The sequence below is a fragment of the Abramis brama genome (genome assembly GCF_963993115.1).
Source record: "Abramis brama genome assembly, chromosome: 13".
NCBI lineage: Eukaryota > Metazoa > Chordata > Actinopteri > Cypriniformes > Leuciscidae > Abramis > Abramis brama.
The window spans coordinates 24853708-24881471 of record NC_139975.1 but is presented as its reverse complement, the minus strand read 5'-3'; the positions used below and the strand labels follow the sequence as shown (position 1 = coordinate 24881471).

The 27764-nt window shown below is 37.4% G+C and overlaps 1 protein-coding gene across 1 annotated transcript; it reads left to right on the top strand.

Annotated features, from left to right (window-relative positions):
- On the top strand, nt 1-22506 carry LOC311095505 (solute carrier family 4 member 11-like). Its single transcript, XM_084134038.1, has 18 exons — nt 1-97; nt 679-722; nt 1229-1448; nt 1610-1691; nt 2923-3046; nt 3201-3404; nt 5628-5712; nt 5822-5947; nt 6123-6236; nt 6333-6465; nt 10006-10079; nt 12636-12855; nt 13050-13156; nt 16725-16890; nt 17130-17303; nt 17456-17651; nt 20001-20170; nt 22255-22506. Exons 3-18 carry the CDS (start codon nt 1241-1243, stop codon nt 22319-22321), a joined length of 2250 nt encoding a protein of 749 aa, XP_083990164.1. The 5' UTR covers nt 1-97; nt 679-722; nt 1229-1240; the 3' UTR covers nt 22322-22506.
- The last annotated feature ends 5258 nt before the right edge of the window (nt 22507-27764 follow it).

Here is a 27764-nt window from a genome sequence, read left to right as displayed (position 1 = left end):
AGATGCCGCGGAGAAGAGAGCCAGAGGAAACAAGAGACACTCACGATCGCAACAGACAGCAGTCACTATGAGACGCCCATTCAGCCGACCATCTCAGGTCAGAGCGTGTGATGCATCTGAGCGTTTGTTTAGATCTGTGTGGTGCGGTTCAGATATGATACGTGGGTGGGTTAGATGAGATTCTCTTTGAGACTACTTCAAAAATCTAAAAAAATCCTTGTGATGGTAGCCTGAGGTATAGATGGATCCCAGTAGTATCAACTGTCAGCAGCAGCTCTACCTCCTACACATTTTGAACACCTATCAAAAATTATCTCTGTTCACTTTCCGCCTTAAAAACAATCAGTATTGTTTTCATATTTTGTCTGATGTGTTTGTGGCATTGGGGAAGCAGGCTGTGCCAGGTCTTATTCCTAAGTGACTGCGGTGTCAAGGTTCAGGGATCACAATGCACTTCTGATGTGTCTGTGCTGCAGACTTGGAGACTCTTTGACTATTTATAACCAGGGAGACATAATACAAAGGGTTCAGGGCTCCAAGATAATGAAGGAACACATTTCTTCTGGGAGGCCTGGCTCAGTGGTCTGTCCTTCATACTCATACATCCATGTAACAGCACAAGGGTTTTAACAATTTATCATTTCTTTTCTTTTCTTCTCTTCCTCTCCCTATGAATAGATACCAACGTTTCAGGATTTGGCCTTCTACATACAGCAAGAAGAGTAAGCCATTCTTACTAAAATCTGTTGTTTAATTGATATGTTTATGGCTAGGAAGCCTCACAGTTCAATTTGATTTTTCATTTTCATTTTTCTCTTTTTTATGATCTGAAGTTATGAGGTGGAATTCAGTAAAAGTACACCAATTTTAACATTTTAGAATAATTACAATTTTTTTTATGTTAATGAAAGTCTCTTGATCATATTTTGATTCAAACCAGCATATTAGAATGATTTTTGAAGAATCATTTGACACTGAAGACTGGAGTAATCACAGGAATAAATTACATTTGAAATTATATTCAAATAAAACAGTTGTTTTAATAGTTACTAACATACAAATGCACTGCTGTTCTTCAATGTCATGGGTTTGCTTTGAATAAAAAGCTTTGTCAAATGTGCAAATATAATGCAAATGCTTTGTTGATTGGTTTGACTGACTGATTAAAAAGAACCGGATCTAAAGGATGATTTGTGATGACCTTATGAATTGTTCTTTCTTGTTTCAGTATGTGAAGCTGATGAATTTCCAGGAGGAGGTGAGAGCTCACCGGGATCTGGATGGGTTCTTGGCTCAGGCCAGCATCCTACTGGACGAGAAGGCAGCCTCCCTGGATGAAGTACTGCGCAGAATGCTGGACCATGTGGCCACGGACGGGCCGGGCAGCTGCAATGCGGAGGAGGTCATGAGTGCTCTGTTCACAGATGCTGGAGGACAGGATGTCAATGGTGAGCAGCGGGCTGCTCACCCCAAATGCCACAGGTCGTCTAGTCTAGCAATCTAGAAATCCAGGGCAGCCCCTCTGAGTATATGGTTAATGGAAGACCCACTGTGTTTAAAAACAGGGAATGTTTTTTACAGTTTTTCTCTCTTTCTGTGTCTTTTCAAGTTCACCTTTTGACCGAGACCATTCAGGGTGTGACAGCGACAGCCACTGGAGTTCACTACCAGCAGTCCTGGCTCTGTGTGCTGTATGTAGCACTTTAATATTAATAAGCACTTTAAATATATATATTTCTTATTTTTTTCTTCAACCTTTCTAAACATAACCATAACTAGTGGTCCATACTTTAAATATCTAACACCTTTTTCAGATCAAGAATCCTGCGCTAATTTTTAAGCTTATAGCCTTAAATATATATTGCAGAATTAATACATTTATGTACTTTTTCGATTATTTCTGATGCTTATATTGCAAAGCCATTAAAATTCCAAAATCATAGTACTTTGCAATTTAAAATTGTCATAATCCAATTAATTTATTAATGATTGAATAATTTTAAATAGTGCAGTTTAATTAATTATGGGGTGCAATTAAACATTTAGCTGAATGTGTCAAATTTAGCATTGATTTAATTTAGTATTTTACTTTTTAAATGCATTTTTATTCTTCACAATTTTCTTTTAGACATACCTGATCTGGCTCATGGCCAATATAATGCTGTTTTGTATATGCTAAAGTGTATGTATCCTATGTATGGTAGGCAATTGCAACTGAGATGCACAGAAAATATTTATTTAACACAGTATTCCTTATTTGTTCCTATTTTTGTTTTTGGTCTCCTACGTTTACATGCACCCAAGGTCAAAAACAGTGTCTCATAATATTCATTGCAGCATCACCTATTTTCTCACAGTGTCCGAGACGGTGAGCCTACTCTGCTCTAATTGGTCAGATGGCCCAGTCTGTAGTGATTGGTCTACTGTTTACAGTGGGTTGGAAACCAAACACCCATTTAGAGAATTTCAGCACTTCATACACAACTTCATACAAACAGTAACTATGGCGTCGGTTTTACCGTATCAGTTCCAGCTCGAGTCCTCATCATTTCAAAGTGCTGCAAAGTGGATTTGCTTTCACCGCATTGAAAACCGCGTCTTCTTGACATGTCGACAACACAAACCAAACTCTTCCAGGCCTCAGCTACAACTACAGTGTTTGAGGGTCAGAGTAGATGCTGTTCACGAGCAGCCAATAGGCTGGCATTATGCAAATGTGTTACAAACCTACATAGGTTTGTGCAGGAAGTAAGACTGGAATTACTGACGACTCGTTTGAGGTAGTTCAGAATCGGTTCTTTCTTTTGGGAGGCGACTCCATTTATTGTGCACTTTAATCTTTACAGACCTTTTTCATTCACAAACGGCTATATAACAAACTGCATGAAAGGTAATGTAAAGTGTGTGGCCTTCTATATTCAGCTGTACTGTGAAGACTCTTCAGAGACGATGTGTTTGCATTACCCGTCTGGAGCGGCCACAGAATTGGGGTGTTAACTGCTGTGAGGTCCGCTATGTTATCCTCATCCTGGCACCGCCTCGAACAGTAAGCCGTTCCTTTCATCTTCCAATCACAACCTAAAGTGACAAAAACACAAATTTAAATTATAACTGTTGTCTCCTAATTTGCAGTTGTTTCAAACTGTAAGTTTTTACACTATTTAAGATTCTTTAGATTTTTCCTCTTTCTTACCCTGCAGAAAAGTACAAAGACTGCCATAGAGCTCGGTCGTACTTTTGCAACCTTGTTCTCAGATGTCTCATTTAGACAGAAACTCCTGGAAACTAAGACCCAGGAGGACTTCAAGCAGGAGTTGGTGATTCAAAGGCAGCAGCTCTCCACTGCCATCCAAAAGCCCTCGGCGGAGGAAGAGACTGACCCACACAGCAACAAACCACTCAAGGTCTGAATCTGAGAGAGGCTCAGGGGCATGTAAATGGCTTCACCAACCAATTATCTGCTCAGTCTGCCTGCTAACTTAATGTTCAGTTTTCTCTGTGGGTCATTAAGTGCACTCCTCACACGTACAGTCCACCTTCACATTATGCTAAACCTTGACCAAACCTGGGTGTATGCGTCCCCCACACCAACCACAAAACACCCTATTGCCCAACAGCCGTACTTCAGATTCATTTGAAGAGCTTTTGAGTAAAGATTTAGATCTTCCCAAACGCCCAAACCTCTGTTCTGATTACAGTAATGAATTAATAAGAGTTGCAATATGATTTTCCATTAAATAATATTAAATACTTTTTTTTTTTTTATTACAAATTTTAGCCCATTCATCAAAGCTCAATCTTCAACCCTGTATCTTAAGAAAAAATATGATCAAGAAAATAATTTTCTTTAATTTATGGTACACACATGTTGGGTTCCATAGACAAAATTATTTCCATACCGTACACTCTGTATATTCTATTGCCTAAACATACCTATCACATAAAACTTTCTGAATTTTATCATTTTCAAAAAACATCACTTATGATAGCTGTTTTCCTCATAGGGACATGTGACCACAAGGACAAGGATTGCCATCTTTGTGGGGATATTTTGTCCCTATAATGTTGGGTATACCTAATTAATTAATAACTTTTTGGTAACACTTTATGTTACACTTTGTCCTTGTTACTTATGTTACATGTACTTACCATAGTAATAACTATAAATTATGCATAATTACATGCAACTAACCCCAACCAAATCCTAATCCTACCCTAACCCTATAGTAAGTACATGTAGTTTCTTAATATTACTCAGTAATTATTTAAATATATAATTACACTGTAACAATGACACCTTAAAATAAAGAGTAACCCACTTTTTTAATTTACACATTAATAATTTAAACAAACACTACTGTTAAAACATTTGGGGTCAGTATAAGATTGTTTTAAAGATATTCATACTTTTATTCAGTAAGGATGCAATAAAACAATCAAAAATAATAGTACAGACAACAGACATTTATAATGTTACAAAAGATTTGTATTTCAAATAAAATCTGGACATTTAAACTTTCAATTCATCAAAGAAAATGTCTCATGGTTTCCACTAAATTTTCAAGCAGCACAACTGTTTTCAACATTAATGATCATAAGCAACATGTCTTGAGAAGCAAATCATCATATTATAATGATTTCTGAAGGATCATGTAACACTGAAGACTGGAGTAATGCTGCTGAAAATTCAGCTTTTAAATCACAGGAATAAATTACATTTTAAAATATATTCAAACAGTTGGTTTAAATTGTAATATTATTTCACAATATTACTGTTTATACTGTATTTTTTTTTATTAAATAAATGCAGCTTATGTGAACATAAGAGACTTTCAAAAACATTGAAAAATCTTACTGACCACAAGCATTTGGAAGGTGCTGTATATTATTTTATTATTGCTGGAAAATAACAAAATCATAAATCAGCGTTTTTAGTTAATTTCCATTATCACACAAGTCCACTTGCTTGAACTGCTCAAAAATTCTGGTCAGGAAAGTTGCGAACACAGTCAAGTGGATTGATATAAACAGTGAGAAATCCTAGTGCTGTTATACTAAATATGTACTGTATAACACCACTTGGCCAATCAGATTAGATTACCGACAACTTCTGTAACTGATATTTTGCTTAACCTCCTGAAGTTGATGAAGCATTGAAGCATTTTTCTAAATGTTAAGAACCTTCCTGGTGCTTGGTTGGTTGAAAAATGACTAAATTTTCCCGTTTCACAGCCTACCCTATTTATAGAACGTGCACTATGCTGAAGTGATCCACTGTTCGCATTCTGTGACTTAGATTATTCACACATTCCCTTGAATGTAATTATTTTAAAGGTTCAATAAACAATATTCCATTTTATTTATTTTCCTACTGCGTAATAAGAGACATTTACCATTTTGATAACAAATATACTCAAGGATTTTACAACTTTACATCTTGTGATAACAATCACCATAAAATTCAGTAGAGATTCTTGTAAATCTCACATAAGTCTACAGGACATAACACTTATTTTTTATGGTTTTGTTTTTTAAGCATTTAAGATTCTATGAGTTCTGCTATAATGCATTAAAAAAAAACATTATTCAGCATATTTTTTCTCCTCCAAATCTCCTTTTGTACCTAGGTAAAAGATTTCCTCAGAGCAGGTCGTGGCATTTATGAGGACTTGTGCCGCAGGCTTCCACTGTACCTGTCCGACTTCACAGATGGCGAGTCTCAGTTTCCGTCAAGTCCCTGCTTGACTTCACTTTTACTAAAAATAACAGAAATCTCTGTTGCTCAGGCTGAGGTGTCTGTTGCTGTGTGGTTTCTCCCCAGGTATTCTGGGCTCTGACAGATCTTTGCTGAAGTACACCACCACGGCCATCTTCCTCTACATTGCCATCCTGCTGCCAGCAATTGCGTTTGGCTCTCTGAATGATGAGAGCACACGAGGAGAGATAGGTCTGTATTCAGAAGTATATGACTAAGACATGTATGGACATTAGCTGGTCCTATCTGGCCTAGATGGTTGATCAGCTGGACATCAGCTACCATGTTCCAAATCCAGCTTGATTAGAAGGGTATTTTGACAGTTTTGTGTTCATGTGTTCCTGGTGGTTTATTTGCCTTTCTGCAGATGTACAGAAGACTATAATTGGTCAGAGCATTGGAGGAGTGATTTACTCTCTTTGTTCTGGGTCTCCGCTGGTCATCCCTCTCACCACAGCACCTCTAGCCATCTTCATCAGTGGTACTGCATGTCTCTTATAAAGAAAAGAAGGTTAGGTGCACTGTTTCTCTCAGATCCCTATTCAGTTGTTTTCTCTCTTTTGTTTGTACACTGCAGTGATCAGAGGCATCTGTGATGACTATGACCTAGACTTTCCCGCATTTTACGCCTGCATTGGCCTCTGGAACAGTTTGTTCCTCATACTAGGAGGCATCTTCAATGTCAGCCTGTTTATGAAGCTCTTTAAACGGTCAGTGCAGTAGTACCATGTGTATATTTACCAGTGATGTGACCCCCCCCCCCCCCCCCCCCCATTTATACAGAATTCTGCATTTTACGACCTGAGAAGTACACTCAAAAAATATTTTACCTCTTATTCAATAATAAGAAAAAAGAGATCCGCACACGAATATAGGCCAAAAAGCCCACATGATTGTATTGTCCAGAGGCCACAAATAAAGTGCAAAAGTGTAAAAAAGTGCCATGTGTCATGTGTTACCAAGCTCAACACCTGCGGTCATTTAAACACTTATTACTGTAATCCATGTAACACACCGGAATCTGAAAACAGTAACCGGAATTTTATCCCATATACAAATATTTACATCAATAGTCTGCATCATTATATATACAGTGAGGAAAATAAGTATTTGAACACCCTGCTATTTTGCAAGTTCTCCCACTTGGAAATCATGGAGGGGTCTGAAATTGTCATCGTAGGTGCATGTCCACTGTGAGAGACATAATCTAAAAAAAGAAATCCAGAAATCACAATGTATGATTTTTTAACTATTTATTTGTATGATACAGCTGCAAATAAGTATTTGAACACCTGTCTATCAGCTAGAATTCTGACCCTCAAAGACCTGTTAGTCTGCCTTTAAAATGTCCACCTCCACTCCATTTATTATCCTAAATTAGATGCACCTGTTTGAGGTCGTTAGCTGCATAAAGACACCTGTCCACCCCATACAATCAGTAAGAATCCAACTACTAACATGGCCAAGACCAAAGAGCTGTCCAAAGACACTAGAGACAAAATTGTACACCTCCACAAGGCTGGAAAGTGCTACGGGGAAATTGCCAAGCAGCTTGGTGAAAAAAGGTCCACTGTTGGAGCAATCATTAGAAAATGGAAGAAGCTAAACATGACTGTCAATCTCCCTCGGACTGGGGCTCCATACAAGATCTCACCTCGTGGGGTCTCAATGATCCTAAGAAAGGTGAGAAATCAGCCCAGAACTACACGGGAGGAGCTGGTCAATGACCTGAAAAGAGCTGGGACCACCGTTTCCAAGGTTACTGTTGGTAATACACTAAGACGTCATGGTTTGAAATCATGCATGGCACGGAAGGTTCCCCTGCTTAAACCAGCACATGTCAAGGCCCGTCTTAAGTTTGCCAATGACCATTTGGATGATCCAGAGGAGTCATGGGAGAAAGTCATGTGGTCAGATGAGACCAAAATAGAACTTTTTGGTCATAATTCCACTAAACGTGTTTGGAGGAAGAAGAATGATGAGTACCATCCCAAGAACACCATCCCTACTGTGAAGCATGGGGGTGGTAGCATCATGCTTTGGGGGTGTTTTTCTGCACATGGGACAGGGCGACTGCACTGTATTAAGGAGAGGATGACCAGGGCCATGTATTGCGAGATTTTGGGGAACAACCTCCTTCCCTCAGTTAGAGCATTGAAGATGGGTCGAGGCTGGGTCTTCCAACATGACAATGACCCGAAGCACACAGCCAGGATAACCAAGGAGTGGCTCTGTAAGAAGCATATCAAGGTTCTGGCGTGGCCTAGCCAGTCTCCAGACCTAAACCCAATAGAGAATCTTTGGAGGGAGCTCAAACTCCGTGTTTCTCAGTGACAGCCCAGAAACCTGACTGATCTAGAGAAGATCTGTGTGGAGGAGTGGGCCAAAATCCCTCCTGCAGTGTGTGCAAACCTGGTGAAAAACTACAGGAAACGTTTGACCTCTGTAATTGCAAACAAAGGCTACTGTACCAAATATTAACATTTATTTTCTCAGGTGTTCAAATACTTATTTGCAGCTGTATCATACAAATAAATAGTTAAAAAATCATACATTGTGATGGATTTTTTTTTTAGATTATGTCTCTCACAGTGGACATGCACCTACGATGACAATTTCAGACCCCTCCATGATTTCTAAGTGGGAGAACTTGCAAAATAGCAGGGTGTTCAAATACTTATTTTCCTCACTGTACATATCACAACAATCCTCTATTCAAAAAAAATGTGTTAACATGTGTTGGACACTGGTTTCTTTCCCTGTCTTAAGTGTGCGGCATGTGGACACATCCGCAGAAGATGTTCTTCCTTTCACAGTAGCATAACGAACCGTACATATAAGATTAAACAATTTGTTACATGCGCTTCTACCAATGTGATTTACCTATTATCTTGTCCATGTGACAAACAATACGTAAGACAAACAGACAAATTAAGACACGTATTACTTGACACATTATTGAATATCACAAACGATTATTCTATTACTCCTATATTCATGTGTGGATCTCTATTTTCTTATTTTTGATTTCCTTTTGGATCTACGCACCGCAAGAAGATATCACTCATCAGTTTGGGACTAATGTTTGGCACTACGCCTTTCCAACCTCTTATTTAGTTAAATAATTAAAGTGAGCTAAAGTAACACAATTTTGAACATTTTGTCACAACTTAATTTCATTGTGTTCAATCCACCTAATGTAAAACTGAAGTTTACTTAATCTATTTTGTGTTGGAACTACATGAATCATTTTTGTCAGCATAACTTGCTTTGCAGGGGACTGCATTAGAAGAGTAAGTGTTTTTCATTAAGGGAAAGACATGTTAGTGTTTAACGTCCAGTTATGTTGGACATTTAGAAGAGTTTGTCAAGATATCTTCTTTTCTGTAATGTTTTTTTAATTTTGTGGTTACCACTGTGGTGCTTGTTCTTAGGATGTGGGCAGCTAAATGATAGTTGCTGTGAGTTTAGTTGCTTTACTCAGTGAGTTATAGCTATACTAATGTCAGTACTGACACCATGTCTCTTCTCATTTGTTCATTTTATACATTGCATATAATAGTTACTGAAACTTTACACAAAAAAAAATCACAAAAAGGAAAAAGAAAATATTTTCCTCACACAATTAGTTTAGGTTGGTACAATATGAATGATACAACTTCATTTTTTAACAACAACAACAACAACAAAAAAAGTTTTGTAGAGCCAAATTAATAAATTTATCCTGTGTCATACTAACCAGCAATTGCGCATGTCTAAACAATCAGATTTACAATTTTTTAGCCTGGCGGGTGGGGAAAGTCCCAAACTGAGGGACAGAATCAATATCTTGATTTCAGATTCAGAATTTCATAGAGAGAAGAATGCTAGTACCAACCAGCAGTATTCAACCAGCTAACAACCCATAACACTATACCAACCCTGGTAACCACTCACAACACCTATTGTAGTGGAGAATTTTACACAAACAAGCATCTCACTTATTTTCTTGAGAAAATGTACCAATCTAGATTTATTTCACTGATGTATAAAATATCTTCAGGGAGACGCTACATTCTGATATAACTCAGACACTTCTGCTGTGGCCTCTCTCTGTAGCATAAACATCATAAATCTGTGCTCTCCTGTCATGTGTGTGGTAATCTCCGTTCATGGCGTGCCCTGATTTTGTTGTTATGTCTTGGTTTGTGCTCTGTTGTTTTGATAAAAGGGAAGATCAGTTGTTCAATGTGTCCTATGTGTCCTCTCAGTTCCACAGAAGAAGTGATCGCTTTTTTCATCTCCATTGCCTTTGTGGGTGACGCCTTGAAAGGCACCATAAACAGTAAGTTCAGAGCTCTGAACATTGCTGGAACTCATATCCATACCAGAGCAGTGTCGCTGTTTGTAATATCTTAGAAATAAATCATTCATTTGGATTTAACAGGGAATTTATTTGATGTATTTTAGGAACATTATTGATGATATGTATCCATCTTATTCCTACGCCCCATGACGCTTTGCGCGGATTATGGGTGAAACTTCCGATAAGCTGTAAACAATCAGTGAAAAGGCTCGCTCTATGAACGCAATACTTTTAAAAAAAGTGTCACAATGAGATGACATTAATCTACTCATCCTTCAACCATTGAACATTAAAAGAAAATTTAAAAGTGTAAAAGCATCAACAGACCAAATAACCTCAAAAGTGCGAGTCTTTGGTTAAATAAAACTGTAGTAATATATATCTGTATTATGTAATTTATGTTACCTTAATCAAAAATTTTCATTAACTTCAGCATTACGTGATACTATTTCAAAGTGATTTCCGTCATTTTGACTGATAATAAATTGCATTTACCTGTGAAAACAAACCTGGAAAGAGACGTGAGGATTTGAGGAGGAAAACGAGAGATTCTTCGTGCATTCCAGTGAATTATTAATGGAATATATCGTAAATTAAATTCGGGAGAACAGACCACAAATTTGCAGTATACTGTATGTGGTCCTTTTTCATACTTTTACAGCGGATTTTAAAGGGAAAAAAGAAAATAATAATGAGGAAAAGAAAGCAGCGACTGAAAAGAGCTCTTGCCATAGATATTCTTGTTATAACATGTCACGATACCAAGTATAACGTTATTCTCATGATGTCTGAAAATAAATCATGAAGGAAAATTGACAGCTCATCCAGTCAAACTGTCGGATCAGCTTTATTTGTAGGGCAACCTTATGATTTGAAATGATTCGTTTCAGCCTTTTTGAATGCAAGTTCCCCAAACTGGAATTGCCACCCATAATTCAAAACGCAGTAAGGTCGTCAGGAATAAGGTGGATATGTGATATGGTTTAATGGGATAGTTCACCCTAAAAAGATAATTTCCTCCCCTCTTGTTGTTCCAAACCTGTACAACATACTTCATTCCGCGGAACACAAAAAATTGATTTTAAAGAATGTTGGTAACTAATCAGTTTTGGTGAAAAAAACATTGACACGTTTCTAAAAAAAATATTTTATGTTACACTCAATGAAAGTGAATGGATACTGAGGCTGTTAAATGCCAAAAATGGGAGATGTTCAGCTTCACTTTCATGTTCATCAAACCATGCTGTCACTAGTCTTGCTGTGTGTATTGGTGCATTATAATGCTGATACACGGCACCCCCTTCAGGGTACAATGTTTGAACCATTAGGTGCACATGGTCTTCCACAATGGTTCAGTAGTTCTTGGCAGTGAATCAAGCACAGTAGGGAAGGCCATGATATTGCAGCCCAAACCATCACTGATCCACTCTGGGCAGCAGCTGTCTGGGTGTAAAGCCTCTTTGGATCTTCTCCACACTGTAACTCACGGATGTGGAAAAGACAGTGAAGGTGGACTCATCAGAGAACAATACATGTTTCACATTGTCCACAGCCCAAGATTTCCTCTGTTGGCACCATTGAAATCAATATTTGGCACTGGTACGAGTGTACAAAGGTTTGGCTATAGCAGACAATATTGACTCTGTGGAGCTCCTGATGAACAGTTTTGATGGAAACAGGAGAGTCGAGATGCACATTTAATTCTGCAGTGTTTTGGGCAGCTGTGGTTTTATGTTTTTTGGATACAATCCGGGTTAATACCTGGATATCCCTTCCAGACAGCTTCCTCTTGTGTCGGCAGTTACTCTTTTTGGATGTGGTTCATCCTGCATGGTGGCAAGCCAACATTACCCAGGATACCATAGCTTTCCATACACCACAAAGACTTGCTGTCCTGGTCACAGATGAGCCAGAATAATTTTAACTCTGCTATGTCTCCCATTATGTTGTTTAAATTGTATTTATTGTGTGAATTTATGTACAGCTGTCCTATTGCTCTGCTAGTTCAACATATACACTCTGCTCTTACTGATGAAATGAGCAATCAGTGAAGATTGGCCACCAGGCTGCGCATATAGGTATGAATCTTACAGCACTATATTGGCCAATGTTTCAGTTTCATTGTCCAAACCCCGGTATATTTAAGCACAAATATACATCGCTAGAAAAGTAATAAACATAATCTAGTTAACATGTATAATTTATTTACGGCTGAAATGTTGCATGTATATGTAACAAGCTAGGTATTTATCATAATATACTTTTTTTTTTTTGAGCTTGAGAGCCCCAGTCCTCTTTCAATTTCATTGAATGGAAAAGAGCAGCATGAACATTCTGCCTAAAATCTCTTTTTGCATTTGCAGAATGCAAATCATATGCTTTTGGAACACCATGAGGGTCAATAAATTGTGAAAGATTTGTCATTTTTTGGGTGCACTATATATATATATATATATTTATTTATTTATTTATTCGCTCACTCGTTTCTATTTAACCTATTCTATTTCTTACCACTGTATCTCTCTTTTCTCTCAGTATTTCATAAATATTACCATGGTCCTATACTAGTCATTGGAGGCACAGAGGATCTGCATCGTCTGGGTGTAATGCTTCATCAGACAGTGAACGGAACAGAGAACGGAGGCTCACTGCCTGCAACAATGGTTCTGGGCACCAGGGAGCGCCCAATTCTCTGCCTATTGTTGATGCTGGGAACAATGTGGCTGGGTTATGTCCTGTTCCTCATCAAGAGAAGGTAATTATAGGATGGTTAACTGTAATTGTCATTAGCTGCTAATGCTTGGTCATCTGTTCTAACCTGTGCTTGATGTAAGCTAAAAAAAGGTTGATTGAGAAAGATTGAGGAATCCCCCTTTTTTATATGGCCACAGAAGCTTGAAATTCTGATGTGAGTGTTTTTGCTTTTTCTAATTTCTGGTTTCTTTCCAGCCCATTCCTGCATGCTAAAGTCAGGGAGGTGGTGTCAGACTGTGCATTGCCGATCTCTGTGGTCATCTTCTCTTTTGTGGGCTCCTACCTCTTCATTGGCATTCAGCGTAAGCCCTCATATTAAAACAATCACCTAAAATGATCATGTTGTCTTATTGCGTATATCATCATTTTCAGTAATAGACTTTGCGTTAGGTCTGATTTCAACCTGTAATAACACTGAATGCAATGATTTTGCAACCCATCAGAACTTGAGTATTCAACTAAATATGACATTTTGTCATGATTGACTTGCCATAATGCTATTCCAAACCTAGATGATTTTCACAAAAGGAAATATTTAGCAGGAAATTCAATGTAAATTGGGGCTGTCAAGTTTCAAAACTGACAAAAAAGAAAAACATAAAAGTAGTCCATATGACCAGTGTGTTATATTTCAAGTCTTTTAAGTTAAATCATTTATTGTTAATCATCCCATAAATTGCAGCTCTCAAATCTCTTTCACACTTCCGCACATTCAAACAAAGTCCCTTTCAAGGAAAGTCAGTTCACTTGGCGGCCATATTTGTAATGCCTCAGAACGCATGTCCTAATTTTGACAGGTTATATGCAGTTATATGCGTTCATGGGTCAACATATTTTGTTGATCCTGGAACAACATTCCTGTCCGAAAATGTAATCCTAACCCAATCTTTACCCAGAGGAAAAGTTTATTGCTCAGTGGTTGCTTTTCCTAAGGTCAGGAGACTTGGCTGTGATTCTCATATATCTCTCATTTTAGTATCAACAGTATTGATGGACAACAGAAGTTTCTCCTAAAATTCCTTAAGAGAAAAAAGAATAGATAGAAATGAGACGTGAGAAACATTGGAGTGAAAAGGAGTCAAAACTGAGAATGTGGTAGAAGAGACTCTTTATTGTCTTGCTCAATCTCTAAATCTCTGTAGGATCATTTTATTGCTCAGAGGTTGCTCTTTTTAAGATTAGTGGACTTAAGCCGCTTTCCGACCAAGTAGTTACAGGAACTTAGTTCTAGGAACTGTCCACTTCTAAACAGTTCTAAGAACTACTCTCCCCCAAACTCGGTTTTGCTGTTTGCGTTCGCACTGGCCAAGTGGCCATAGGAACTGGTAGGAGGGGTAAGGGAGTGACGCAAGCACGGTGACTTTTATTTTGACGGCGTGACAGACCTTTATTTTGGCGGCACTGAGAACGCCAGAGCAAACGCATTCTCTGTGTTTATTAGTTAGCAATCTGTCTAACAGTACTGTTTAACATGTCATTAGATAGAACTGTTATAGAAAGTAGACAGTATATGAAAAAAAGTTTATTAGCCTATGCCGTGTGGTTGATGTCCAGTGTTGCTAGCTGGGCAGATAAACATAATCATGTTTGGCTTGGTCCCCTCAAAGTTGCGTTGGATTTTCTCTTCAGCATAAAGGTTTAGAGACCCATCTATCACTGTTTTCCCTGTTTGCATAGTTAGTTTCTGGAGTAAATATAGGCTATAATCTGTGTGTTTACATTATAGCTGTTTTAAAAATGGCGGGTGCTGGTGTTCTGCGTGCGTTCGGTCAATCAGCGTACACTAACGTCACGGGTAGTTCCTATTGAGAATGAGGACATACTCATAGGTAGCTTGCGGTCACGTGACGAATTGAGCCCATCCACCATTTTGGGAGGATACGCTATCGGTTGCCAGGGGCAACAGTGCAAGAGCAATACAGAGACGGAGCAGGAAAGACGGCTCGAGGAATTATAATAGAAATTACGAGAAAATTAAGAAGAAATGGAGATGAATGCGGCAAAAGAAAAGGGTCCTTACAGGGAGAAACTTACTACCAATGCCAAACAAATTTTATTTATTTTTTTTACTTTTAAAATTTAAAATACGAAAAAACTGTAACACATGGTTGCTACGGTTTCCACGACAATCGTGTGAGACACTGGAGCAGTTTTTTTACACATCAGTGTTTTCCAGGCATTCTAAAATAGTGCGACAACCTCCTCTACTACCAATACAAACAATGAACGGCGCTGGCGGGTATCCTTCCAAAATGGCGGAAAGGGGAGGATGACGCGGTCTCTGAGGGTGGGGCGCTGTGTCGTGACGACATCTCCTCATTCTCAATAGTGCTGGTTTAGACCCTACTCTGAAGTAGAACTAAAATCGTTCCTAGTTCCTGCGGTGCGAACACGCCGACATCCGGGTACTTTAGCCAATAGTTCTAGGAACTGTGAAAAGGTTCCTCCAGTCGGAAAGCGGCTTTAGTTGAGATTTTCAAATATATCTCATTTTAGTATCAGCCGTGTATCAGATGTATCTCCTTAAATTCCTTAGGAGAAATAAAAGTAGGCACAAATGAGATCTAAAAATGTTCTTTAAAAAAGGAGTTCAAAATGAGAATGGGCTGTGAGGAAACATGGGAGTTCTCTTTATTGTCTTGCAGAGGTTGCTCTTATTTCATTATTATTATAATTTTATGCCATTGGGGTTTTTCACTTTTAATGTACCGGACAGGAGGAGTAGGGACAGGAAACAATGGGAGAGGCGAGAAGGGAACAGGAGCAGGAAAGTACCTTTAGCAAGGACTCAAACTGATGCTGTCTAAGGTGCAGTTGTGTCTCGATGATTTTAGTTTTATAAGAAACCTCTACAAAATTTGAGTTCAGTCTGTGATGTTGTTGAGGTCTCTTCTGAATTTTTAGAGGAGACAAATGTGAGACCACCGGAGTCTTTAGTTTAGGAGAAAAGTCTGAACACAGTGTGTGATGTTGTTGAGGTCTCTTCTAAAACGTTCAGAATTTTTTACTTAAAATCAGAGGGAAATGTTAGGTAAATAACACTGATATAGAAGCACCTAACCCTGGTTGTAAGCCTAAACATGACACAAACTGTAAACTTATCCCTTAAATCTGATTGGTTGATTGGAAAGTTGTTCCAGGATTAACAAAGATGTTGATCCAGGAATATGTCGAACATGCTGAAATCAGGTTCTGCGAATTTGGCAAATTGGTGGCTAATACGTATGAATTTGTACGATCTCAAACAGGTTAGGGTTATGCCCCACTGACAGCTAGGCTAAGGGCTTCATGCATATGCATATATTTTTTCTTCTAAAAAAATCGAACATATGATATACGTCATACAACATGGCCACTTCATAAAATATTTACGTTTTCCCGTTTGAGCGGGTTGGCCATACTCGCATTTAAATAACATATTTCAAATCAGCAACAAATTTACAATACATGAACTGTCGTATAATGGTTTCTCAAATAGCCAAAGCTAAAGCTAAAATGGATGTATTTCAGGTAGGCCCGACCAATGCGTGTGTGCAGTCATAAGTGCCAGTCTCAGGTTTCCAATTGCCGATTGGCTCTTTTATTTAAAAGGCGGGACTTTCATTACTGGAGCCGCCATATTGGACGTTCTCCCATTCAGGGCAATGCAAGTTATATTAGCATCATATGTTATATATGGTATTATACAGCCTTTGATTCAAACCTGACACCTCAAGACATGTCGCAGCAGGACATCATGATCAGTTACCATTGACATCATACCTTTCATAACGCATTTTGAGGTGACAGGTTTGAATGTGTTTTGTGTTTTGAAATTTTTATTTGTTTAGTGAACAATCCATTTAATTCTTTATATATGCTGATCCACAGTTCCAGTTTTCAACTACCAGAATGGAACTGTATTCAAAGTGGCACCTTTTAATCAGCTGACAGGGATGAACATATTAAGCGCATGTGGTCTTGGCTTTCTCCTTGCCTTGCTCATCTTCATTGACCAGAATATCGTGGTGTCCCTCACCAATGCCCCAGAGAACAGGTATCCATCCAGAAAATAAAAAATAATTTCCATCAGTAGTGTCATATTTGTTAAACATTGAAAGTTTGTTTTCATCCTGCAGTGCCATACCTTCTCACTATGCTAGCATTCCATTGGTTCATGTTTTTCCCACGATCAGTGAGCCATAATTCAAAGTGTCAGTTCAGTGTAGAGTAGACAGTTGTGGGGCGCTGAGAGACAGCATATGATCTGTTTTGGTGTGCGTGCTTGTGTTTCAGACTGCTAAAGGGAACGGCATACCACTGGGACCTGATGCTCTCTGGGCTTATCAACATCGTGTTGTCGGTGCTTGGGTTACCATGGATGCACGCGGCTTTCCCACACTCCACGCTGCATGTGCGTCAGCTGGCGCGGGTGGAACAGCGAGTGGAGGGGGGCCACCTCTATGAAACGTGATGGCACCAACCTACATACACACCAAAGAACACAATACTCGCAGATGATGTTTAAACATGCATGATGCATGCGAGTTAGCAAGTAACAAGTGTGATTAACAAACTTGTAAAAACAGACTTGTAAAACATGTCCTTATGTGTTGTTGCAGGATAGTCAGCGTGAAGGAGACACGACTTACGTCGCTGGCTGCCAACATCCTGATTGGTTTGTCAGTGTTTTTGCTGCCAGTGCCTCTGCAGTGGATACCGAAACCTGTTCTCTACGGACTCTTCCTGTACATCGCTCTTACGTCTATTGATGGAAACCAGATGTGTGACCGAATGGCCCTTCTGCTTAAAGAACAAGTGAGAGACTTAGACTAGTGAACCAGTAATAATCTGTCATTTATTAGTGCATCTTGTTCCGATTAAAACTACCTTTTAAAAGTTTTGGGTCAGTACGATTTTTTTCTCGAGTCTTTAAAAAAAAGTATTTACTGTCACTTTTGATCAGGCATAAAATTGAGCAAAAGTGACAGTAAAGACATTTATAATGTTACAAACGATTTGCAGTTCAAATTAATGTTCTTTTGAATCTGTTCATCAAAGAATTCCAAAAATATTAAGCAGCAAAGCTGTGTTCAGATAATAAGAAGAAATGTTTCTTGAGCAGCAAACCATCATATTAGAATGATTTCAGAAGGATCATGTGAGACTAAAGACTGGAGTAATGATGCTGAAAATTCAGCTTTGACATCACAGCATTAAATTACATTTTAAAAAATATTGTCAAATAGAAACAGTTTTTTTTTTTAATTCAGCCTTGATGAGCATAAGAGACTTCTTTAGAATAAAAATATGAATAGAAAAGTTCTTGGGCCAACCCCTCTGAAACAAGGTTTGGCTGATTAGCACCGACCTGTTAGCCAAAACTACACCATTATGGAGGAAAAATGCATCTTTCTCCATTGATGGCAATTTAAATTGACCATATAAAACAAAATTTAAATTGACCTACAAAAAGCCAAATATGCTGGGGGATGAGTGTTACTGTATATTAAGAGCACCATCCAGTACAGGTCAAGTTAATTTAGTTTATAAATACACATAATACAAGCGTTTCAACATGCCCCAGTAACTTAGTTCATTTAAAACCATACAGGTTCCTCTGAGTATCAAACACAAAGACTATCTGTTTCAATCTCCTCCAGATATTCTAGTCTCCTCCAGATCACTCAGTATTATCAATGATACTTTGCATTAATCTTTGCATAATTTAATAGTGCTGAAAATCAGTATATAGCTAGTGTAGTGAGGGACTAATTGTGGCTGTGAAGGTTGTTTTTGAGTCCTATGCTGGACATTCTACCATGTTGAAGATTTACAGGTTTAAAGTGAACATGAAATGCCATTACCAACAGATTTTAAAAGTAATTTGATGTATTTTGGAATGAAACTGGGCAAATCTGAGTTTTTGTCCTAACAAGACGCATCAAGCATCAGACACTGGCCACAGTGAAATCTCATTGGTTTAAAATTCTGCTCCTCGTAACATCAGATATCTTGCGTCGCGATGTGCAGTAGTTTTATGTTCAGCATGGAAAGACAAATGGCTTTTTTTTTTGCTGGAAATCCTGTCTAGTTAGGTCATTGAATGTGTATTAAAAGGATAGTTCACCCAAAAATGAAAATTTGCTGTTAATTTACTCACCCTCAGGCCATCCAAGATGTAGGTGTTTTTTTCTTTTCTTCTTCTGTAGAACAGTAAAGAAGATTTTTAGCTGAAACAGTGGTCCTTGGTGATTCTTATAATGCAAGTCAATGGCTGCCGTCACTTTGAGAGTCAACAAAACATATTACAGGTAAAACAAAATGAATACCCCTGGCTCTGAGTCCTGACCACACATTGAGGTCTTATGAAGCGAAACGATTGATCTGTGCAAGAAACTGAATATTATTTACAACATTTTAACCTGTAATCGACAGCCTATGTAAACAGTCCTGAGCGTGTTCAAGGCAATCTGGAGCCTGAGCTTCTTGTCGCATAATGACATATGTGGGAGCTAAAACGTTTGGAATCTGTGAAAAGTCAATCATTTTGATTGAGATTGCACAATCGAACGTAATCTTTATTTTTATATAGGTTGTGGCATCCAGGATAAGCACAAGTACCATTTTGATGAATAATACAACACACGCGTCTTCCATCTTTGTTGTAATAAAACACAGCGCCAGCTCACGTGTGAGTTTGCTCCCCCATACAAGCTCGCTCTCCAGACTAACATGAACACGCTCAGGACCGTTTGCCAAGGCTGTGGGTTAAGGTAATAATGTGGTAAATAATGTTCAGTTTCTTGCACAGACCAATCGTTGAGCTTCACAAGACCTCAATGTGTCGTCAGGGGCATTAATTTTGTTTTGCCTGTATGTGTTGTTGTTTTTTTTACTCTCAAAGTAATGGTAGCCACTGACTTGCTTTAAATGATTCACCAAGGACCACGGTTTTAGCTAAAACATTTCTTTATGTTCTACTTAAGAAAAAAAGACCTACATCTTGGATGGCCTGAGGGTGAGTAAATTAACAGCAACTTTTCTTTTTTGGGTGAACTATCCCTTTAAGAAAGTAAATAGGATTATATTTTAGGTTGACTAATATGAAATAATACAAATCTGTCACTTATCATTATGATACTAATCTCAATCTCTGTTCCCAAGACGTCGTATCCACCCACTCACTACATCCGCAGAGTGCCGCAGAGGAAGGTGCATTATTTCACAGGCCTGCAGATTGTTCAGCTGATCATCCTGTGTGTGTTTGGGATGTACCCTCTGCCCTACATGAAGATGATCTTTCCTTTACTCATGATCATGCTCATTCCAATAAGGTACGTCATAGCCTTTATATTAGGAGGTTGGGAACACTATACAATAACAGTACATGAATAAGCATGTACCAGTACCTGAATTAATAGTTACTTCATCATGAACTCATGATTAGTGTAGATATGAGCTATTCTTAACTACGACAGGAGCCATAAGGATTCATGCGTGAATAACAGCAGCCCTTAACTACATGTTAGTAGATGTTTGATAGTTAATGCATTAAATAATATTTAAGGGTGAACTAAACCAATCAGACTCCATAAGAAATATTTTGACTTCGAAGTTAATTTAAACAAATTATTGTTGTCATAATTTAAACTATTGACATCAGCAGATTTGTCATAAACATTACTGAATGGCACAGGACTAGTTTGTCATTATTTTCACTGATCCTCCTTATCAAAAAGAGAAAATACTAAATCCACTAATACTTTATCTGAAAAGGTCTTAATTTGTTTTGTGATATTTTCTTTCCCATCAAACTAAACCTACTGTGACTAACCAAGGAATCGGTTACCAAAAAAACAAAAAATAAAGGTCAGGGGACCGTTTGCTGGGATCAGTACAGTTCACTCTCCATCCAGACACAGGCCTTGATGATGATACTGTACCTCCATTCTCTGACTTTTTGAAAAGCCCCACAACGTCACTTAACTGGGGTGAATACTAGCTGTACTAGTACATGTGTATTTGATAGTAAGTGTATTATAAGTCATGAGGTGAATTAGTGAATTAATTATGATGTGCCCCCTGAAGTAAAGTCATGACAAAATAATGCATTAACAATCCATTAGTTGATGTTAGTGTCTGGTTAGTTAATAATGAGTTAATTATGATGTGCCCCCTCAAGTAAAGTATAAAGACACAATGATGCACTTACAAATTTTAAATGAACTAAAATATGAATACACTGAGAGTGCCGTCCTTATTCCTTTACACCCCTGGTACATTATACATATATATTTATAAACCTACTTGTAGTTCTTTTATTTTTATTTATTTATTCAAACATATATGGACCTAAAAGAAAGCCCAAACATACCTGTAAAGACACACATAAGCCACGTTTACATGTAAAATAGGGCACGTCCATAAGATAATACTAATCAAAGCATATACATTTAAATGTAAAAAATACAGTTATTTACTGTACATAATCTCCTGAAAAATCATCACAATACAACATGCATGCAAACATGTATTCAATTATTAATTCGGTTTACCGAAGCAGGCAACATTTATTAGATTAAAATTCTAGCATTACTGTAGAAACACAACTAACGCGACAAGAGCACCTAAAGTGCACCACTAATGAGTGTCCCACCAGAAACAAACCCTACATACTGTAGTTTTGGAGAGAAAAGCTATGATTAAACATAAATGAACTATAAAAATCAGAAAATGGTTGAGATCAAATTAAATGTATTAATGGTACTCAGTCTATTTCCACGTTTGATTAGATGGATCTGTGTAATTAATGGATAAATAATCATGTGCCATTCCAATTATTTGTCACAAAGCTGCAGATGGCAGATTATGATATTACAGTTTAAACTATGACAGTATTAAATCACATGTTTAATTCAAATTCAGAGTAGTGCTTATTTATTCTTACGGAGCCTGATTGGTTTAGTTTACCCCTAAATATTCTTTAATGCATTAACTATCGAACAGGTACTGACATGTAGTTAAGGCTGCCGTTATTCATGCATGAATTCTTATGACTCCTGTCATAGTTAAGGATTGCTCTTCATTGGTTCTTCAAGTTCATATCTTCACTAATCATGAGTTCATGTTGAAGTAACTATTAATTCATGTATTAGTTCATGATTATTCCTGTACTGTTATTGAAAAGTGTTACCCAGAGGTTTAAGTGATCATCACTATAATAAGTGCAATGTTTTTGACATCATAAAAAAGCAGGATGCCTGCTGTTTATTGTATTTGTGTGTGTAACATCTAGACAGATGATGCACACTTGGTGGTAATACATATTTTGAGGCAAAATGCATGTTGCATATTTCAACAGAGAAAAATGCTATTTGCCATAACATTCTGAGGTGGTAACATGTTGTTTTCTTTGCAGGAACTACTTGTTGCCAAAGATCATTGAAGCAAAGTACTTGGATATCATTGATTCTCAATACATGTAGATGAAAAATTTTAAACTAACACTTTTAAAGTGCATTTCCTATACAGTATGTATTTTTGTTAGGAAAATACGTTTTCTGGCTATGATATGTGCCTTCAATATCTGTTATGAATTCAATCTTTCTATAGTGTTCCCTGCCTATTTTTATTTATCTAGTGCAATCATAAACTCTTATTTTTCTTCCCATGATTCTCTTTGTGTCTCTTTGTTCAGTCACAGCATGTATCTGGCACTGGGATTTGTGGTGAGCAATATTATTATTTTAGTGTGCTATCTGAAACTGCACACAGAAATATTTGATCAAACAATACAGCAGAACAAACACATTTTAAAACACAATCTCAACACATTTCATTCAGAGCTTACAGCCCTCTAACGTGTTTAGGTTTCATAAAATACTTAAACCTTCTGATGCTGGTACCCACTACTGTAGACAGATCTTTAAAATCACACCCTCACTACCTTTGACTCTTTTTCATACTACAAAATGTCTGCACCCTTTGAATGAATGATGAAAATAGTGTGATGCTTATTCTCTGTTGATGGAGAAATGTGTACCGCTCTCAAAACGCATCTTTGCATCATTGTGGGGAAAAAGATGGGGAGCAATTATGTTCTTGTTTTGATGTAAAGTAGACTATATATTTTAATTGCATAATTCATACACCAGAGGGCTACATTTCATTCAATAAGGATAATCAGTCTGACATACTTTTTCAAAGGATTTTGTCATATCCAATAAACCCTACCATTTTTCTAAAAAGAAATGAATACTTTTCTTCAGCAAGGATGCATTAAATAGATCAATGGTGTCAGTAAAGACATTTATGTTTCAAAAGATTTCTATTTCAAATAAACACTTTTCTTTTTAACGTTCTATTCGTCAAATAATCCTGAAAAGAATGTATCACTGTTTTCACACAATTACTAAGTAAACAACTGTTTTCAACATTGATAATAATGAGAAATGTTTCTTGAGCAAAAAAAAAAAAATCATCATATTATAATGATTTCTGAAGGATCATGTGACACTGAAGACTGGAATAATGATTCTGAAAATTCTGATAAAATATAGGCCTATATGTAATAGAGTTTATATGCTAATATATATATATATGCCATTTTATATGATGTAACATGACCCTAGATGACAAGAGGAAAACACACAGAAAAGCTTATTTAAATGAACTTGAGGACACATTAGTGATATTAATGTTACCAGTTATAATGACTGTATACAAAATGTATAAACAAATAGCTTTGTAATTGATTTACATTAAACCTCCCAAAACTTTGATAGTATTTTAAAAGTGCATCAATGTTTTAAATCTTTTATTGTCCATTGTGTGTGTTTTTATAGGGCAAATTTTAAGAATGGCACATGGACCACAATGATTGTGATTCATCTGAAAGTTGTGTATCCTAGCAACATGTGAATAAAAGCCCACCGGTGGCGAGCATGAGCTCAGAGGAGTCAAGAGGGCTCATGTACTGCAGTCTGATGATGAGCTGTTTACATGCAATCAAAGGCAGGTCTCTTAAGACACAAGCCTCTAGCAGAACTGCAGAGATGCAATCACCTGTGTGAGCCTGACTGAGGATTAAAGACATTTCCATGAGGTGTGTGTGTAATGGGGAAGTCAAGAGATGAATAACCAGCAGGTCTGTAGGTGAATTGTCTATTGTTCTGGAAAAATGTGTCTTCATTTACTCAACTTCACCAGTTGCTTTATTTTCTTTCTTCTGTCCGAGAACAGATGTTTTGCTGAACTGCTCTTTTCCATAATTTCCCATATAACAATACCCTGCTGAAAAAGCATTGCCGGTCATCAGCTTAAGGTATGTTTTGCATGCTGGGACCAGCAACGGATGATAATTGCTGGTTTGCTGGTCCACCAGCATGGCAAACGGAAGTGCTGGTGGACCAGATACAAAAGTATGAGAAAAACATGACTATGCTGCATGGTCCACCGGCTAGACCAGCTCTAATCGGCATAAACCATGCAGCCTGGACCAAAATGGAATTCATGCTGGTTAATGCTGCTTTTTTTTACAGCAGGGTAATAGTAGTACCATAAAACAATTTGTGCACGTCAGTATTCCACATATTCTGAAGTCATATAGCTTTGTGTGACTGAACACAGACTGAATTTAAAGTTGTTACTCATTATCTTCCCCTCTGTCGTGACTCTCAAATCTCATATTTCAACACATGCAGTGCACCCCAGAGGGCTAAAACACACACACACACACACAACTTTCTGCATTTTTACATTTTCAAAAAAATATAATTTAGTATGTTTATTAACCCATTTCCCTCGTGGGGACCGCTGGCTGGTCCCCACAATGGAGGTGATCTCAGGTTTTACTATCCTTGTGGGGACATTTGGTTCCCACAATGTAATATAAACCTGTACACACACACACACACACACACACACATTATGTGAAAGCTGTGAAATGAAAGAATGGGTTTTTAAATCCCCTTTGCATCATAATTGTCCCCTAATATGCTGTTAATTTACAGTGTATTTTCATTCCACTCATTTCTTCTGTCCTGACATTGATAGTGATTTTTATTTGATTGTTTTGGTCTAAAAACTTGTTTAATGAGCACAACAAATGACTCAAATTCTTCTTCATTCCCCTTAAATTAACGACAAAGCGTGAAACAGCCCGTTTTATTGTCTTCATCATAGTTGCATGGGGGCAATCAATAATCTCAGAAGTCTTCTGGTATGTATGCACACATTATTTTGTCTAGAATGATAAATGGCTGCAGCTGTGTGAATTCTTCATGTGTTGTACCGAATTGTACTGTAACATTGTATTTCCAGAGTGCAGCCATTAAAGTGATTTCAGCCTCTTTAACATAGAATTGTGTGCCACAAAATACAAAGAAAATAGCATGACCTAGATTTTAAACGAGCCGTATTTTGTGTGCTTCAAAAATGGCCTTTTATTCTCCTTTTTGCAGAGTACAGATGGATTGTGAAACAAGCCTTGTTTGGTCATTTTCTTTGTGGCTTTTATCTCATAAGTAATACAAATTTAAGAATATTCACATTGCATCGCCGGCTGTATTGGGATCATTTACATAACTGCTTTGCAGGGAGAGGAAAACATGTCATCAACACACCCCCACCCCTCTCACCTTCTCATCTCAGTATGGAAATGAATGCCTTAATCTTCCCCTTTGACATTCAACAGATAAGGTAATCAATGAAGCATGCTGTCTGTTTTCTCTCTCAGAGCAAGATGTGTGCGCACTATGTGCTAAAAGCCTCTGAGTCCTTGATGAATTCACTCGTCCTATGATTTGCTTTCAATTGAAAGCTACCACACACAATAGATCACTGGACAGCCTAATTTTATGTGTAAATATAAGATGTCCGCCATTTCAAAGACCAGATATCCCTTTGGATTTCAATTACATGTGGATTTACTACAAATATTGTAGTATATTACAAAGCAGTTCTTTATATTTCTTAATACGTTTACATTTTTGAAAGATTTGAAATGCAATATGTCATCCAGTATCTCAGCTCTATTCACACAAATTGCTTGTATTTATTGAGGAAACCCAATTAAGTGTTTGCTTTACAGATTAAAGTCACCATGATTTTTTAATGGAATATTTCAGTATTTATTATGCACATCATTTAATTTAATTTTTTTAATTAATGTGCCCTCGTAATTTTTAATCAAAATAATGTTTTACAGTGGTGGTGAAAAAAACTTCCATGTATTTTAGTGAGTGCAGGACAACCTGTCAAACAAATTATATCCACCAATAGCAAACCACAACCATCCAATCAATTCCCCAAGGACAAAATTAAGTCCCTACATTTCTTCTTCTTCAACAACACTCAGATATAAGTCAAAATCTGCTAAGGAGTATTAATAGAACAAAAGTTTTAAAAAGGTTCTGCATTTTCATTTCAAACAACTTTGTGCATCCAAATTTCCTGGTAAAAAATTAACTTGATTTTCGAACGGCTGGATGTAACATTTTTGACAAGCCAACATGCCAGTCGCAGAATAATGTCATTTATTTAAGCCAAGAAATAAACTTCACTACTATTTACGGGAAGCAGAGGTCCAGCGAGTGCTCGCATTTCCTGGAAAACCCATACTACTGGATGTTTTGAATGCATTATCTCTTTGAAGAGAATGAAAATGGCGGCCTGAATGGCTTTAACGTGCTGTTTGTCGATAACGTGCACAATACACAACGCACGTGCATAATTTTTTTCTTTACTCGCTGAAATTAAATCGGAATGATCAGGGAACTGAGTGAAATACTTCACACTGCATGCTTAAGAGAATAAAAAGTAAATTCAATTGAAAAACATAGCCAGGTTAGTGAACATCATTCAACATATTGGTTTTGACTGACATTTTTTAAGCACAAACTACGCATTCTGATTCTGACATCCCTGATTTGATTAGTTTCAATAATTTTCTATTCTTGACTGATCTTTTTTGACAAAAAGCACTAGTATACCTCAACGCGTTTCCACAACGCGTTTTCGTTCAGAGCCAGCGTCACGTGACTGAAACCAGCTGACACGGACAAGGAGATCAGTGAGATGCACTTGTCACTGCCCCGGCAAATTTGAAAGGCTGCAATGTACGGTACTTCATAATGCAGGATCATACTTATGCCGAGCCACAGGAGAAGGAATCCTCGGCGCCAAAAAATCGAAATAACGAACCTCATCACCCGAAAGAAAACTCAATGAAGTGCTATTGGAAGACATGTTGTCATAGCTTCTTGGAACATAACGGCTACCGTAGTTGCAACACGCATTTGAAAAAGCGAGGAGCTAGAGAGCACTATTCGTTTGAATGCAAAATACAATTTCACCGCTAGATGGGAGAAATTCCTACACAGTGTACCTTTAAAAGTTGTTTAATTTTCCATACAAAAATAATTGAGAATCTTTACATGATTTTTTACATTGAATCACCCCTTCGCATATTTTGACTTATGTCACAATAGGGAAGAAAAGACTATCGCAATTTTCGTTTCAATGCGACTTTAAACAGAAAAAAAATCCCATCCTGATCATTTATATTTGCTTAACTAAGTGTCTTCTTCCACAAAAGGACTCTATCTACACTACACTTTGTATCTGACACTAAATTTCATTATTTGAATTTTTGAAATGGTCTTGAATGGTGAAATGGTCTTGTACCTGTGCTTTAGCATTCTTAGCATGTGAGATCTATACTTGACCTATAATTGACTTACATTCACGCTACCTGACGATAAGTGCCTCTAACACAATACATCCATTTTCATGTTAGTTATTCATATGCTAATAATACAAATGCTTGCAAAGAGAAATATATGGTGATGTTCCTAAAACAGCCTTTTTCTTTTGCTTCAAATGGAGTCGGTTCACACAAAGGTAAGAATTAATTATGAATGGTGATTG